The sequence below is a fragment of the Rhipicephalus microplus genome, chromosome 8 (assembly GCF_043290135.1).
Source record: "Rhipicephalus microplus isolate Deutch F79 chromosome 8, USDA_Rmic, whole genome shotgun sequence".
NCBI lineage: Eukaryota > Metazoa > Arthropoda > Arachnida > Ixodida > Ixodidae > Rhipicephalus > Rhipicephalus microplus.
Window position 1 is genome coordinate 117,175,381 of NC_134707.1, and position 16,481 is coordinate 117,191,861.

General features: G+C 45.5%; 2 protein-coding genes across 2 annotated transcripts; both read left to right on the forward strand.

Moving 5' to 3' along the window:
- The first annotated feature begins 4,000 nt into the window (after positions 1-4,000).
- On the forward strand, positions 4,001-8,723 carry LOC142768362 (uncharacterized). The gene is made up of 3 exons (XM_075870332.1): positions 4,001-4,737; positions 8,245-8,366; positions 8,709-8,723. Exons 1-3 carry the CDS (start codon positions 4,287-4,289, stop codon positions 8,721-8,723), a joined length of 588 nt encoding a protein of 195 aa, XP_075726447.1. The 5' UTR covers positions 4,001-4,286.
- Positions 8,724-9,459: 736 nt separating this feature from the next.
- LOC142768732 (uncharacterized) lies at positions 9,460-16,475 on the forward strand. Its single transcript, XM_075870740.1, has 3 exons — positions 9,460-9,757; positions 12,145-12,382; positions 16,281-16,475. The coding sequence occupies exons 1-3, from the start codon at positions 9,470-9,472 to the stop codon at positions 16,340-16,342; spliced, it is 588 nt and encodes a 195-aa protein (XP_075726855.1). The 5' UTR covers positions 9,460-9,469; the 3' UTR covers positions 16,343-16,475.
- Positions 16,476-16,481: the final 6 nt, after the last annotated feature.

The window sequence follows — 16,481 nt, forward strand, 5'->3', positions numbered from 1 at the left end:
GATGCTCTAGCCACTACGCCATTTCTGCTCTTGCTCTTGTAATTTGTGTAGCGTCATAAAATTCCTGAAACGGCACGCAATACACGAGGTGAACGGGAGGCACGGGCTATTATTGGACCATGAGACGACGACAACCTTGCACCCGCTTACGTCACCGCACGCTGGCCGAGGGCTTGCGTCAGCGGCATAGTGGATAATCCTCCCCCCTCGTAGGCGCTGCACTGTCCTCCCCTACAGGGCCGCAGAAATTAGGTGCCTTCTTCCTCTTCTAACCACTATCACCATTCACCCGCTAGAGTAACTGAATATGGTGCCGTAGGGACCATATTGAGTTACGCTACCTCCCTCGTAAACAGCGCGCCACTTCGTGACAGCTTGCTGCTGCTCCGTCGCGGCCGTTGTGCGGGTGGCGCCGCGCATCGCACGAAAGAGTCGGACGAAGACGCCAGCGTCAGGAGTGCTCGAGCGCTATTGGTTCCTTTCTGTAGGTGACGTGCACGCCTCTGGGAGAAGTGCAGGTGATTCATGCACGCGCCCGCGATGGAATGTGCGGAGTTTTTCCGGTTCTTCCATCCTACGGAAGCATGCACAACCTGTTGCCACACTATTTCTCTGCCCTTTCTTTCTGCCTTTCGGCGTCCCTCTTTCCCTCTCTCTGTAATAGCTGAGCTGAACCGTGCTACACACAAAAGTTGCAGAAGAGTGACTGTGTTAAAGACGATAGTCTTTCTTGGGGACCTTCGACGCGAAAATTCTGGTCGGTCTATCTGTTCACTTGTCTGTTTGTCCACCCTTAACGGTACCCTAAACGGCACAAAAGTGACTAAACGATACTCCAAACGGCGGACCCCATCCGCAGCGCCCACCAATATTGATCAAGGTTCAGCGTTCATTCTTGTGCAATTGTCAGTTAAAAAGCTATTATTGCGCATATCTGAGGCACCATAACGACACGTCAATATTATGTAGCTGTTTTTTTTACTACAAAAGGCATACGTAAGTAACTTTAAGGATCGTAGCCTTCATAACACTGCGCTGGCCATGCAACGCTTGCTCGAAACAGCAAGTGTTTCCAACGCTTTGCTAAGAAGACACGGTGGTGGCACCTACCCGTCGCCTTGCGTTCTACACCTTATCACCTCAGAGACGGGCGCACACGGCGCGCACCCCGTTTTCCAGGATAAGTGCCAGATAGCGCTCATGTCTCACGTGTGTCGTGACTTGATGCGCACATTCGCCTCTTCTCACGCCCGAGGCACTTAAACGCAGCGCCTCCAGAATACAATTCACCAATTTTCTTGCGCAGAACATCAAACAAATGTTTTGTTCACCCTCTTCCTAAGCAAGACTATCGTGTTTCGACGACATTTGCTGATTAACATGCAAATATGGGGTCATTTTTTTTGCTGGTCGAACCCTTTCGCCCGCGTGACAAATTTGTTGACATCACCAAAACGTCACGCCGCATCTTTTTTTTCTAACCATTCGCAGTCCGTTTGAAGTTGCGACAAGCCGGGGCCAGGTTAAAAAACTGTAGAAAAAAATGCGTTATAGGTATTCTGTGGTATCGTGGCTGAAAAGATGGCAAAAAGTGTCTAAGGAAAGCCTTGGATAAGAACATGCCTTACTCTTGAGAAGTGGAACAAACGAAAGTCGGCAAAAAGCACGTTCCGCGTCAGATCCGTCATCATCGAGGTTTTCGTGTGCTGATATCTGCAAATCGTTTCGCGTCTGTCTTCCATGCACACAAACATGTGGAGATCACTCCGCAGCCAAAGCGGATTGCGATTCTTGCTTTGTGAGCTCTCATTGCTGTGAGATAGCCGGCCAGTGCCGTAACGCCCCCTGTTGATACTTATTGCCAACTTTTGCCCTTACCAAACGACTGCATCCACTGCTTCCAAGTCACACGGAGAACCGCGAAGCGCACTTAGTATGTGACAAATAGGAGCGCTATGCCAAGCGGTGGCAGCATACTGCAACACAAGACAGCATGTGACAGCTGGGCCCTCCAAGATCACTTGTAATATTTAAGTGCACTATAAATGTGGCATCTCCAAGCAGGAGTTTATTCGCAATGCTTCTGGTTGTTGATTCTTAATGGGCGCATCCCGTATCCCATTTTTTTCAGGCTGGTTGTCACTCAAAGCTTGGTTTGCACTGCACTGTCTGCGCCTTGCGTTGTTGTCTCGTCCTCCGAACTATACTTCACAAGTCTCTCGCTTGATAGCAATGCCCTTCTTGCACAGTTCGACCTGTCCGACACCACCCCGTGGGACCAGGCTGTCGAATTTGGCGAAGGCCCGTTCAAGTGCGGCTCCAACGTGCTGGGGAAGAGCCGCGTCCTACGGCTGGCTCTCGAAGGAACCTGCCACTGGGAGCCTTTGTGCAACCTGATAGAGCGCACCTGCAGCAGCGCGCAGGTCTTCTACGCGGCCGTCCGGGAGTTGGCACGCTCTCGACTTGAAGGCGGTGCTCAGGCCCAGCGTATCTGGATGGTCGGTTGGTATCCGGTTGGTCTGGATGGTCGGCCCTTCAAGTTGGACCCGTTGGTCCGACCATCCAGACCAACCGGCGCGTGTTGCACGTGGCGGGCTTTATCACTGCCTGGATTTGCTGTCCACGCTGTCGTCGGTTTGCCCGCTTCTTCATGCCCCGCCGGTATCAGCAGCAGGACAGTGCCGATCTGTACGACATACAAGAAGGGATTAGCGCTCTGCATGCTTCGGGTGCCGCCGTGTCCATATATATATATATATATATATATATATATTTATATATATATATATATATTTATAAAGCTTATATGCAAAATAAAAACGTCTGTTGGCGCACAAGGTTATAAGTATGAAAGCAGATGCGCTTCTGTTTCATGAATATTTCTTCACTTTCGTGATGCTAAGGTAAATCTGTTATTGACGTTGCATAAGGTCAGCGCTGATTTTTTTGCGATTCGTGTGTTCGTTGACGTTGTGATCGTGGCTCAAAGTTTCCACGTCTTGAGCCGAAAGGCCATTTGAATTCATTCCTTATTACGTACCGTCCCCACAAACTCCACCAAGTGGAGGTTACGATGATTGTTTTGCCGAAAGAATGGCTGGCAACGGACAATAAAATGCGGAGTAGGCAGTAAGTTTGATGCCAGTTTCGGGGGAAGCAGCTGAAGCTTTTCAACAGCTTCCACCTTGTTAGAGTTATACGACAGCGCGCAGACATTGGTTGTAGTGAGTACGGTGAGACTGAGTGCTTCAGCTGATACGGTCATATCATCTTTGCTGTTCTAAAGGCCCGAGCGCTGCCTAGATTTGAAACGACATTGCTGAGCGCTGCAAGAGTTGGCTCGCTCATGCCTCAATTATACCCCAAGTAAGGTCAAAAATAGAACACGTTTCCCATAACCTCGGAATCCATGGTCACCGACCTCACGAGTGCGGCACAATTGTGGATACAGACCACGCCTTTCCGAAGGTCCGTGGCCATTTCAGTTGTCCGCGAACGTCGTTTTCACTCATTTGCGTCGTACATATGCGGTCCTTTGTGTACCGTCCTAATTAACCGAGTAAAGTGTACAGATACCCTCTCAATATAATATTGAATAAAATAGATGTTCTTGGAACCAAAGAAGCATCCTCTCAATATTGAATATCGTAGATGTTCCTAGGACCAGAGAAGCATTCGCTGTTCCAAATTAGCAGGGAAGGAAATAACTAGCCTTGCAAGACAAATAAAAACATTGTCGAAAAATTGAATTTCGTGCCCCCCCCCCCCAGAAAAGCACGTTACTAACGGGTCTCTGGCTGTCTTGCGGCAACTCGGTGCCTAGCTTCGTGTACAGACACGAGTAAGTGCGTTGTGCTTTCCACTAGCTGGTCTTGCTGGTCGAATGAGGACGCATCAGGGACACTCGCGTACAAATGTGGCTGTTGCGGTGAAGCGCTAGGCATAATGCGACGCGAAAGAAGGCGAGACATGCCAACTATCCCTCCTTATCACTCTTTTGGAGCAGTTGGTACCGTGTCAACAATACTACCGTGCATTTAAGATTCCCTGCGGAGGCAACTAGGTCTGAAATACTAATGCGCCGTGAATGAAAATGCATACATGCTTTAAACTGCATCTTTACGACACTGCGAGAGCAGGAAGCGCAGACCCATCTCGCGTTCGCGCCGCTAATGCAAATATCTGTAGCGCCGCAACCATCCTGATTCTGTTTCCGTAGACGGAGAAGCCTGTCGTTCAATTCCGCGATAGGTAATACGTGGTGCTTTACGAGCCAAAGCCACGAAATGTTTGAGGCTCGCTGTGGTGGAGGCTTCCCGAAATTTGAACCATCTGTTATTCTTTTCTCTGACATCGCACAGTACACGCGTTTTTTGGGCACGCAGCAGCTGCCGAAATGTTATCGCTCGGACAGGATCCCATCTTCAATCGCCTTAGTGGCAGCAGCTGAGCACAGCAATCACTTCACCAACGGAATGGAACAGGGTTCAATGATCGAATACTTATTCCACGTTCTTTCCAAAGTCATTCTTTGCCATCTTTTGGAACGCTATGTTACTATCACAAAGATCACCGGCGATATGCTTGCAGGTGACGTCATTGTGACGAAGAACCCGTGTATGCATCCCGGTGACCTTCGCAAGCTGACCGCTGTGAACGTGCCCCAGCTGCACCACGTGCGTGACTGCATTGTGTTTCCGGTCAAGGGAGACAGACCGCATCCAGAAGAGATGGCGGGTAAGCACGCCTTGCCTTTCCATATGCACGCTTCTCTGCATCGCGCTTTCACCCAGGTATTGTCAAATACAACAAACGACCAGCTCCAGACAGCTTACTGTGTGGCAGTGTTTTGTAAAGGCGGGGTCACCAGCCATCTGGCTCACAGTCTCAGCCTGGGGACACAATATGCGCACCCATTAGTCAATTGAGGAGGAAATGCCGCCGACTCCTAAAGCTGTATCGGATTGTAGTGGTGGCAGCTGTCGAAACACAACCTGCACGTGACAATACACATTTACTAAGTGAAAGCCTTGCTTCTCTCGAATTACCGGTGTGAGTCCGCGCTCTCACATAATCGTCGTACGTGGACAGGGCGTTACGTATAGACTTTTGAGGACGTTAAGCTGCATTTTCTTAATGCGAATGTCCGCCGACGAGCGTAATGTGGTTGTAGATTCAGCCTCATGCACGAACGGGATAGTCAAATTGCTGAGGAAGTCGGGATGATGAACAATACTCGTTAGGATATTGGCTTCAAGTTTGCAGGTACTTGCAACGGGTGTGGGCTTGCTAACGCATTGTAGTCACCAAAAATATCGATTTTCTCCGCTTGTGAATGAGGCTTGGTGACGCATCCGTTAGGAAGCCCTCTCTACCTACGAGTACGAATAAATACCCGTTTTTGCGCGCATGGTGTGTTGAATACCTTTCTGTGAGCCGCGTTTGCCTACTGAGTAGCTGTCTCTTCGAGGCATGTCCACCTCGGATTCAATGGCGATACTGTTTCTTCGTTAAAAACATTATTATTTGTTTTTCACTTGACCATCGTGCACAGAGCAGGTACATCAGTCTGCGTGGGAAGGAAACCAACTGTTGTTGTAAGTAACGCCTGTGTGTCTACGCCTATTGCTATGGTCCGTGTCTTTTGTGTGCTCAACCCGTCCAAGTATGACCAAAGCACAAGCCCGGATCCCTACCCTGGTCTGTGTTGAGCCCGACGCTAGAAAGAATGACATTACGTTCTCGCTACGTCTGTCGAAAAAGGAAAGTTGATATTTAACGTAGTGAGCCCAAGTAGGTAAACAGCATTTGAGATACTTTACGTGGGTGAGACGGTATGCAAATATGATTTTATTACCTGATGGATGAAGGAAGATACAGCCGGGGCGTGTCTTTCTGGATGCTATGTTCTGGAATGGTCCAAAAGAGTAATAATACTGATTCTCCGAAATGGCGTACACGTAGTTGTGACGCCTAAAAAAGCCTCACTAACCAGTGGGTTTGCATTTGTCCGTATTGTAGCACATAGTCAATGAACACAGAACGTACATTCGTAAGTTTATAATACCCTTTCAATACATGGGTATCAGCTCTGAAGGTTTCACCAGTTTCAATTGAATGGCGCAATAAAGAAGCATTTTTCTTAGAAACCTTTAAAATGTGAACTCCTTTATCAGGGCAAAAATGGCATCCTCGTGATCATTGCTGTGCAAAAATATTTGTAAAAAGTTTTAGTGCCTATCAGTAACGCAACACATCATGCCAGTGAACATTCACAGTAAATTAGGCAGCCACTGCCAATATTATGATCGTCATTAAAGGCCATGTTGTGCGTTAGCTGCTTCTGTATACGAGACATTAATTACATGGGGCAAATTACCTCGCGTGGTTTCATTTTAACAGGAACGTGTTTTATTCCGGGGTCCACCGTGCCTGCACTGACGTACATACGTCAGGGAAGTGACGTTGAAAAATATACCAAGCGACTGCAAATAAAAAAAACAAGTAGGCAAGCAACTTCCACATGGAATCGAACTAGCAACCTCTCGTTCCTCAGAGCGTGGCGCGGACCACACGCGGAGAGCCTACATTGCCTGCAATGCAAGCCATTAACGTACACCATATACTGTTTGGCTGTAGTGTCTAAAAGATACTTGCACGATAGTTTTACAGTCGTCAGAACTTCCAAAATAAATGCGTTTTCGATATCAGTGGTGGGATGGCTTGACGGCCTCGCGTTGGGCGCACTCTGTTGTCGCATCCACGAAGTGCCGTCTCTTCAACGCGCGCGCTTATCAGACTCGTAATTCAGGAGAGGACAAAATCACTTCGCACGCTGCCATGGCAGCGTTTACAAAAGGAACGCGCTGCTGACCAATGACCCAGGAAGAATCGTGGAAGTTATTGGCACCTGCTTTGTGTGCGCTCGTGTCTTGCGTCTTTCTGTTTGTACAGCGTGGCTTAAGTGTCGAGATGTTACAGAAGTTAGACCGCGCTCCTCCTGTGTGTGCTAATTTCGTGCGCACTTTCTGCTCGAGGTGTGCCCTGCAAGTTTCGAGTTGCTTGTTGCCGTTCCTAACGAGATTATATATATATATATATATATATATATATATATATATATATATATATATATATATATATATATATATATATATATATAAAGAGATTTGCATCGTTTTTTTTTCAACTGTCTCCAAGCATCGTCCACCTTTATTCTGAACATTTATCTTACGTTCAAAAGGAGCAGCTTAAAGTCGCACGTGTTCGAGCGACGTACAATGCTCAACTCGGCTGTCTATAACGACGGAGCGTCGCGCGCGGAACAGCACGAGCGACATCTGCAGTCGCAAATACGCCACGTCTAAGCATGCACGACGCCAATGATGTGCCTGCCCTGCAATTTCTACCCTTTTTTTTTCTCCGCGACCGCGATGGCTGCTTTGGCCGTCGAATCACTGTCAACATTACAAAATCGAAATAAAACAAAAAAGCAATATTCTCGCTTCCTGATATCATATCGCAGCGACAACGGTTTTACTTCGTTTTTCTTTCTTCTTTTTGTTCGCGAAATCGCTCAAAGTGCTTTCAATGGCCAAAGCGGTTGTTGCATCCGCGGCGATAAACAGCGATCAGTATTGCGAGGCAGGTACATCACTGGCGCCGCGCATGCTCAGATGTGGCGTATTTGCGACTGCAAATGTCATCCCTGCTGTTTCTTGCACGACGCTGCGTCGTTATAGACAGCCGAGTTGAGCACTGTGCATCGCGATATATAAGAAGCTGAAAAGCGCCAGCAGAATACGTTGCCGTTGCGTCGCTGCCGATGAGCCGTTCCATCCGAGCTGAGTGCTTGAATAAACTTTTTGCGGACTATACAGCACTAGTTACCTGGAAAGTCACTTAGAAAGGAGTAGGTTCGTGTGTAGCTCGTAAGTAAACTTAACTGCAGTGCTTCATCGAGCTTCCTACGTTTTGCTGCTTCATTTAATGAAGGAAGACTGCATGTTACCATATCATGCCAGTCATTCAGCGTAGTTTACTTGAGAACTTGCTTGACACAAAGTGGTCAATGCACTTATTTCCTGCTATCCTGCAAAACCCTGTGCGAAGTTGAATGTATCGTGCTCGGCTAAGTTGCCTAATATACGTAGAAATAATACCGCTTATAAAGCTTACCAGTAAGGCACCAAATCCTTTTTTTTTTCAGTTTTCAACAAAGCACCTCTGTATTATCTGATGCAGGCTCTGACCTCGATGGCGACGAGGACTCTGTGCTGTGGTATGCTGATCTCATCTTCAAGACAAACTGCAGCCCGATGCACTACTACAGTGATCCACCCCGTGAGCAGAAAACACCGATTCAGGCGAGTGGCTTTCTTTTCATTTAGAGTTCACATCGACATTTCTTTCAGTTGCACGAGATGCAATAAATCGTTCACTCTGGTCCAACAGGAACCAATAAAAGATTAGCAGTGGATGTGTCTATACGTCCGGGAAGGTGATGGCTTTACAGCTCATCGTATGTCCCCTGCTAACACGCTGCAGGAGACATACAGAGCACGATATCGAGCTTTATATGCTCTGCATCTTGTAGGGAGGACAGAAAATAATCTAAAGACAAATACCTTTTTGTTTGCGTTCCTAGGACCTCGTATAAAAGGTCGCACGTGTTAAGCACTTTTCCTGCTTCTAAATCACTCTTGCAGAGTGACGAGAAATAGGCTTTTTTTTCTCGCTTTCACTACTCATTTTTACTGGCGCTGTTTTCTTCTCGTCACAAATTTCATCATAAAACACGTGTAAATTACGCATTAAGTCTATAAAGATTTCTCGCTTGTCAGCTAAACGCTTTTATCTCCGCTTGTGCCGTAGAAAACACACAAAAAAGAAAATCAGATTAAAGCGCGCGATATACATGTGAGACAAAGCTGACTTGTTGGGTGACCGCAACGCAAAGCCAGGTAGGAGACAATTCACTACTGGTACCCTCGCCCAATCGAGGCCTCATTTCTCATTCACGTAACTTGAATATTCTATGGCATCATGAATTGTGCTGAAATAAAAAAAAGAATTGTTGGCGTTTAGCGTTCCAAAAATCCTCATATGATTATGAGAGACGCCGTAGTCGAGAGCTCTGGAAGTTTTGAGCACCCGCGGTTCTTTTTAACCTGGACCTAAATCTAAGCACAAGGGTCTCAAAAGATTTTCGCCTCCATCTAAAATGCAGCCGTCATGGCCGGGATTCCGTTTCCGCGATCGGCGGATCAGTGCTAAAAAAGGGAGGGGGAGGAAACGCGAAAACATGTGACGCACTTGTTCTTCGTAGCGTCATAAGTAGTCGAGAATGATTTCACTGCGGAAAGTTGTGACACTCGTTACCCGAACATTTTTCTAAAATGATGCGTGAACTGTGATTGGTCTAGAGCATGCTCGACGAAAAAAAAAGATTGTCCTACAGGTGCAGGACATGATTGACTTGTTCTGCCAGTACACCAAGGGGGACAAGATCGGCCTCATAGCGAATGCGCACCTCGTGTGGGCGGACTTGCTGGACGCCGGCATCAATTCGCGCCGCTGCCGCAATCAGGCGCGCAAGTGCTCGGTCAACCTGGACTTCGCGAAGTGCGGCGACTTGAAAGGGTTGCAAAACTCCGAGAAGCCACCCATGTACCCGGACTTCATGGAGAAGCAGGGCGCCAAGAACACGTACTGCTCGCGAAAGGTGATGGGCCAGCTGTACAGGAACTGCACGAAGGTAAGCACCTCACGCCTGAAGTCTCACCGTTCTCACACCACAAGAAAAAGTAGGTCGCCTTAAGGGTCTTTCACTAAACAAAGCTCAAAGGCGCTCATATATGGGTGGCATAAGACTAGTGAACGATTGGGTCGTTCTTTTCGTCATGTCATATGGGAGTGCCCTTAAGGTGACATTTTAACGCGTCTCATTGCACGTGTTTTCCACCGCTGTCAACAACGATGGTGGATATTATGAGGAACTGATACTGGTTAATTACAAATGTGCTTACTCTTTAGGTGTGGGTACTGATTAACTAGAAATGTACCCCGAAATTATTGGGCAGTTTGCTTCAGTAGTATACCTGGCCACTGACTGTCGATTTCACGAAAATCAAATAATGTTGCAGCTTGATCTGAACGCGCGTGATAAGGTAGCCTTACCATGGTTGCTGGATGAAAAAGTGCACTGTAAATGGCCATGACATTACACTGTCTTGATTGATTGGTGGGGTTTACGTCCCAAAACCACATTAGACTTCCTTAAAGGGACGCCAAAAGACTTTCAAGTTGACGTTTATTGTTGAAATAGCGGCCCAGAAACCTCGTAGGGTTACTTTTGTGCCAAGGAAGTGCTTATTTTGAAATAAGTCGTTTTTTAGAGGTCCGCAACGGGTTAGCGCACTTCAAATAACCCGCCTACAGCGAATCGTTTCACGTCACAGCGGTCATGTACAACGTTGCCCGGCAGAACGAAAGTAACGGGAGACACAGCAGCTGCAATGAACATTGAAAGATTGCCTGTCACGGGCTCCAAATTGGCAGACTTGCATAGTTAAATAGGGCCACGCTAGATGACATGACCTGTCCAGTTTAACCAAGCGAAAACTGAACTTTTCAGCAACTCGCGCCGTTCTCTATAGTATAACGTCCGGCGGTTCTTTTTTCGATGAATCAGAGGTAAAAAAGCAACATTTTATTACATCTCGACGCACCGAAGGTTCCTGATTTCATGCAGCTAGTTTGATTACTAGTGGATTACTAGGTGGTACCTATCACGTAATCTAGATCATTTCGCGAATGTCCTACGCGTAGCGCATGAATTCTTGTGCATTTGCCTTAATATCTTGATAAATAGGGCGCTTCTGTTGATATTTTTTGTCGTTTTAGACGTTCTCATACATTCACATTTCACTTTGACGTAAATTGGTATTCGACTTTAGATTTTCTTTATTCTACCCGCTCATTAAAGGAAGCGGACATCCGAGAATACACCCATTGCTCCCATTTCCTTCTGTCACAGTTCACTAGTGTGAACGCAGACAACTGTGAACTACTTAAAAGTATAAATAATTTGCGGTTTGTCTAACCAGGTTGAGCTGAGCACCGAGTACCTGGACGTTGTAGAGAACACGTTACCTGATCCGCGGTTGCTGCTGGAAGGACGAGGAGCTTTCTTGAAAGAAGCCAGGACTTCCTACCGAAAGTGATACTCAGAAAATGTCTGCGTAGCGTTTCGCTGCGGTGATAGTGCCGCCGTTTATATGCCTATGAAAAAAAACGCGCCATGGTTATTGCGAAAAATACATAATACGTACTAGTGCACTCCCTATTTTTCTTGGTCTCGAATGAGTGGGAACACTGGGTTGCTTGCCGCATATTTCACGACGGAAACGAAAAAAAATTAATTGAAAGCAAGAAATTTTAACGTGAACTGCTTCGGTGCCCGAATTACCAACGCTCTTTTTTCGTAAATGACCTTTCACGCTGATTTGACTCTCCGATTATTACACGCAAAACAGGAATTATCGGAGTTTGAACCATAATTCACGAGGACACCTTCGCTTATGGACAATTTATTTTGCTGATTGCAGGTTTTTGCAAGCAGGTCTTGCTGTCCCTGGTTCACCGGTGTAAAACGAAGTCGAATCGCCAACGCGTTTTTCAAAAGCCCATTTTCAGGCGTATTGGTGAACAATCTTCTGCGTACCAGTATTAGTCATAGAAATCCAAAGTCCATACTGATACCCAGTGTGGACTCACTATTCTGAACTGAGCCCACCTCATACGTGTGCTTGCCTACTTATCTATGTAAAACAAACAACGGCTAATCACAAAACAATGCCAATGTATTTGAAACTACAGCACAGTTCGTCTGCAGCTGATTATCGAAGGTGCATAGAAGGACGACCACCTTTCTCTTTATTTACCGCCTGTTTTGGGTGATATGAACAAATACGTATGATTTCTGCGCACCACCCAATTTTCTCTCGTGTCTCACATTGTTTAATTTTCTGTCGCCCTTAAGCTTCCTCTTGTGGCGTCTTTGCTGTCCTGGAACAGTACGGTGTATTCGAAGGTATATCACGTGCGGTGGCAGTGTTGTCGGCAGCGCCTCCATGCATGCAGGTACGCGATGAAGATTCGGGCGCTGCTGAAGTCGTACCGCATCGACAGCGAGAGCGAAGCCCTCTCCGGTGCGGTGTCCAAGTTCAGCATGTTCTTGCAAGAGAAGAGCGACCCCACGGACGTGTGTATGGTTCTCGAGAGCCAAGTGGAACACGTGATTCGCAAGACGCGCGAGGAATTCTTCTCCCACACTGTCAGCCAACTGCGGGAGAACTTGAAGGCCTCGGCGTGGTACCAGGTTTGCCCCTTTAATCAATATATTCGTAATGATGATAAGAGCTGGTATCGTTGTACTTCTGCCGACTCACGTTGTGCCCTGTGGCCATAATTGTATAAACGAGAATGACGTATCCACGTAAGCGCATTAACTATATAGATTGAGATTTGTATCGCAGAAAATTTCGTGTCGTCGCGGGCGATAAATCTATCACACATAGTTTCTAAAATGGACGCTTACGAGGTGCTGATGTGGATTTTTTCACTTGTTTATTGTTTAATGAAACGTGAAGCCCCCAAGAGCGTAGAAAATGTGCGGATAAACTAAGGTTCATTGCAAAAAAAGCATGTATTGCAAAACGGGTATCGGTTCCTACTGTACCCCACAATCACTGAATCATGTACCGTATCCTGAGCGTCTGGTCACGTAAGAAAGACTTGGCAATAGGCTAGTGGGTAAATTCAGATAAACTTTTCTTGCGGAAACCAACCAAAGAAAATGAACACAATGAAAAAAGATGAACAATAATAAAACGCTTCTTCGCAGTGTTCAGTTCCCTTCCTAAGCTTGCACAAGACAAATAGCCTTAGCAGATGACACAAGATTGTAGTTTGTTAAGAGAAAGAGATTGTGAGAAAGAACACATTAACAAATCACGTTTCATGAAACGCTCAACTGGTTTAATTTAAAGATTCTGTTGAGCTGCGGCTGGTCTTACATCGGCCAGACTGGCCGGTGTAATAATGACTGACTAGCGTAGCCCACGCTGTCTATTGAAGGATGGAGCCGGATCTTATCACTTCGAGGCTTGCAGGGATAAACCACTGCTAGGCAACGCAAGCATTTTGTGGAAGAACAAAGACAAGGTGGCACGGGAACTGGCTGAGGCTATACGTACAGAAAGCTTGTGATCTTGGTGTCAGCGTTCTATCTGTAACTCTTTATCAAAATGAGTATGGTTTTTTGAGCGATGTGTTTTGATCAAGCGATGGTTTTCAGAGATGGTTATTTTGCTTTCTGTGGTGTTGTGTGTACGCTTGAGGAATCTCAAGCTAAGCTTTCAGAAGAATAAAATTTGGCCGTGAGTGTGCGCTTTTGCATGTGTTACGTGCCTGCCTTGTTCCTGCCTAAACGTTGATTAACATTTGAGGTATAACCTCCCAAGACCACCATATAGTTACGCTATCTAAACGTTTGCACCATCTGTTCAAGTTCAGTTATGTACTATTCCCTCAGTTTCATAATTGTCAGAGCTTCCCCTGTATACAGAAGACATTTAGAACGGGACCAATTCGGCTGCGAAAACTATGGTCACTGCACTAACAAAGGGGCCATAAGTACAAATTTTTTCATATGATGTATTGTGGCGTACCCCTTCACAAACGCGATGACGATGCTTTAGCGAGTTTAGTCATGCCACTCGTAAATTAACTTTCTATAAGCACGTGAGCAGCTCGGTAGTTGTGAAACACTGGCACAGTCATGACTCTCGTGCCTCGAATTCACAAGCTGCTTTGTGTGTCAACGTCCTCATTTAGGCGCGCGTTTTTTTGGCTGCGCTTGCAATCGAGATATTTCAGCTTTGTTTAGCTTGGCCTTGAAATGGAAATATTTGAAGCTGCTGAAATTTTCAGTGAAGATGAAGATTCCGCTGCATGACGTCACATAGACAATGAAAAAATGGCAGTTGCTGGCGGGCCTAGTAGGCCCTGTAACTTTTTTCCGATATCTAAAAAAAGTTTAGCGACTATTTTATGGCCCCTTTAAACGTCCTCTTACTGTTCACTGCCTTTATTGTGCCTATTCTGTAATATTTGCGGAATAGATTTCGCAAATGTGGTTCTAAGCACAGTGGTTTCACTAGGTTTAGGCTGGGTGCTCATACTGAACTTGAAGTCTAACCAGTCCTCATGGTGAAACTAGGTACAGCCAGTGTTTGCAGGTTTGGGCTGAACTCGAGGTTTGCCTGCTGAACTTAAATTTTTGAGCACAGGTCAGTGCTTGCATAGTTATATAGAGAAAACAGCGATTTCTTCCTGCATAGACCAGAGAAGAGAAAGCTTTCAATTTCTTTTCAGTGAAGTAAATAAACTCATTGTTTAGTAATTGAAAGAACCAGTGTAAATAGTTCAGAGTTTTTTTTTCGAGAATTCGCATTCTTTTACAAAAAGAAAACCACTTTTGATAGGATGGTTTTGCGAAGACCTAATTCTTTTTTGTCATTTTCGTTTATTGAAGCACATTAGCGTTTATTCTGGGCATTCAATTTGAAAGTAAGAAAATGTGTTGTGGGCTTTGTGCGGTATGGGGTGTTTTGCGATTCAAGGCATGAATGCCGTCGTACTATTTTTATAGGGTCACAAAAATGTGTATTGGGTAGTCAAACAAATGAGATGTGGATATAAAATAAGCTATGGCTGACCGTAGCCGTGACTATCAGCTATGTGATTGTGAAATATCTTTAGTTGCTCAAATTGGGCTTGCGATCCGAAATAATGCTAACATATATACCGGTACTTTATGGAAAAAATTTGACAGATTCCCCGTACTGTGGGAATCTGTAATATGCGAAGCACGAATGAGGACGGTTGACATGTCAATTTTAAATGAGCACAAATTCACAAGGCTGACGTAAATTATGTCTTAAATGACTTCCATGTCAGGATTGTCATGTTTAGATATGTCATTTTCCTTCGTCGTCTATTCACGTCCCGTGAGCACAAATTTAGTATCGCGTGAGGTAATATGTGCAGCTAGCGAAACGGCCGTAAACACGCTGTGAGCGTAGCATCTGTTCATGTTTTACATCACACATATGTGATAATTATCATGTCATGTAATTTACTTTCGTCGTAGATTCACGTCATGTGATACCAAATTTGGTATATGTGGGGCTAGCGAAATGGCCGCAAGCGTACTATGAGAATAGCATGTAGTCATGTTTTGAATGCACGCATATCAAGGTTACTATGTTTGAATGTGTCATTTACCTTCGTAGTCTATTCACGCAATACAAACTTGGTATATGTTGAACTAGCGAAACGTCTGTGAGTGCACCATAAGCATGGCGTGTAGTCATGACAAGTCATAACTTGAAAATCATGACATGCATATCATGATTTCCACGTTAGGTCCTTAACTTATGTTCGCCATGCAGCCACGCAATACAATACCACTTTTGCAAAATGTCATAGGAGCAGCAAGAACATGAAATGTAAATCATGACATTCATGACATACATGTCATGATATTCATGTTATGACTAGTCAGTTATTCTATTCATTCAGTCATGTTACGCCATATCATTCTTGGTGTTGATACCATTATCGAAACGGCCAGGAGAGCTAAAAGTTGTAGGTGGCTAGATAGATAGATAGATAGATAGATAGATAGATAGATAGATAGATAGATAGATAGATAGATAGATAGATAGATAGATAGATAGATAGATAGATAGATAGATAGATAGATAGATAGATAGATAGATAGATAGATAGATAGATAGATAGATAGATAGATAGATAGATAGATAGATAGATAGATAGATAGATAGATAGATAGATAGATAGATATGCTCAAAGTCACCAAAGTTCGCTGAAAAATTCTTCGCATTCGAAAAAAAACGAAGCATGCGTATTAGGTGATTACTGTTGACAATTGAAGTGTTCATGCATGCACATATGGTGGGAAGCCCGTGCTATTGGCAAGGGATGAAACAATGTCCTTTAATGGAAATTGTTGCTCCATAGAAAATTTCGACAAATGTCTGCAGTAATTATACTAGTGGGAACGCTGCTGGATTGAGCGACATTATTCTTTCTTGGAGGATCTCTTCAGTCCTCCGCTTTCTCTGTACTTTTCTTGTTTAGTAGTACGGGCAATTCGGCGACACCTGGAGGTAATAAAAGGCACTGTGCAGGTCACGTACGAGCTGCAGGCGTCAGAGGCAGGCATTCAGAGGTTTCCGTGGGTCGTGCCTGACGTGATAATGCGCATTCTGGCGGATGCTAGCCAGTCAGCATGCGACACCGTGGTCCCTTCTCGCAACAGCTTCACGCAACGGCTGGGCGCCCTTCTGCTTGATAGGACGCCGGCTGACGGCGATGGACCGAGTTTAGCG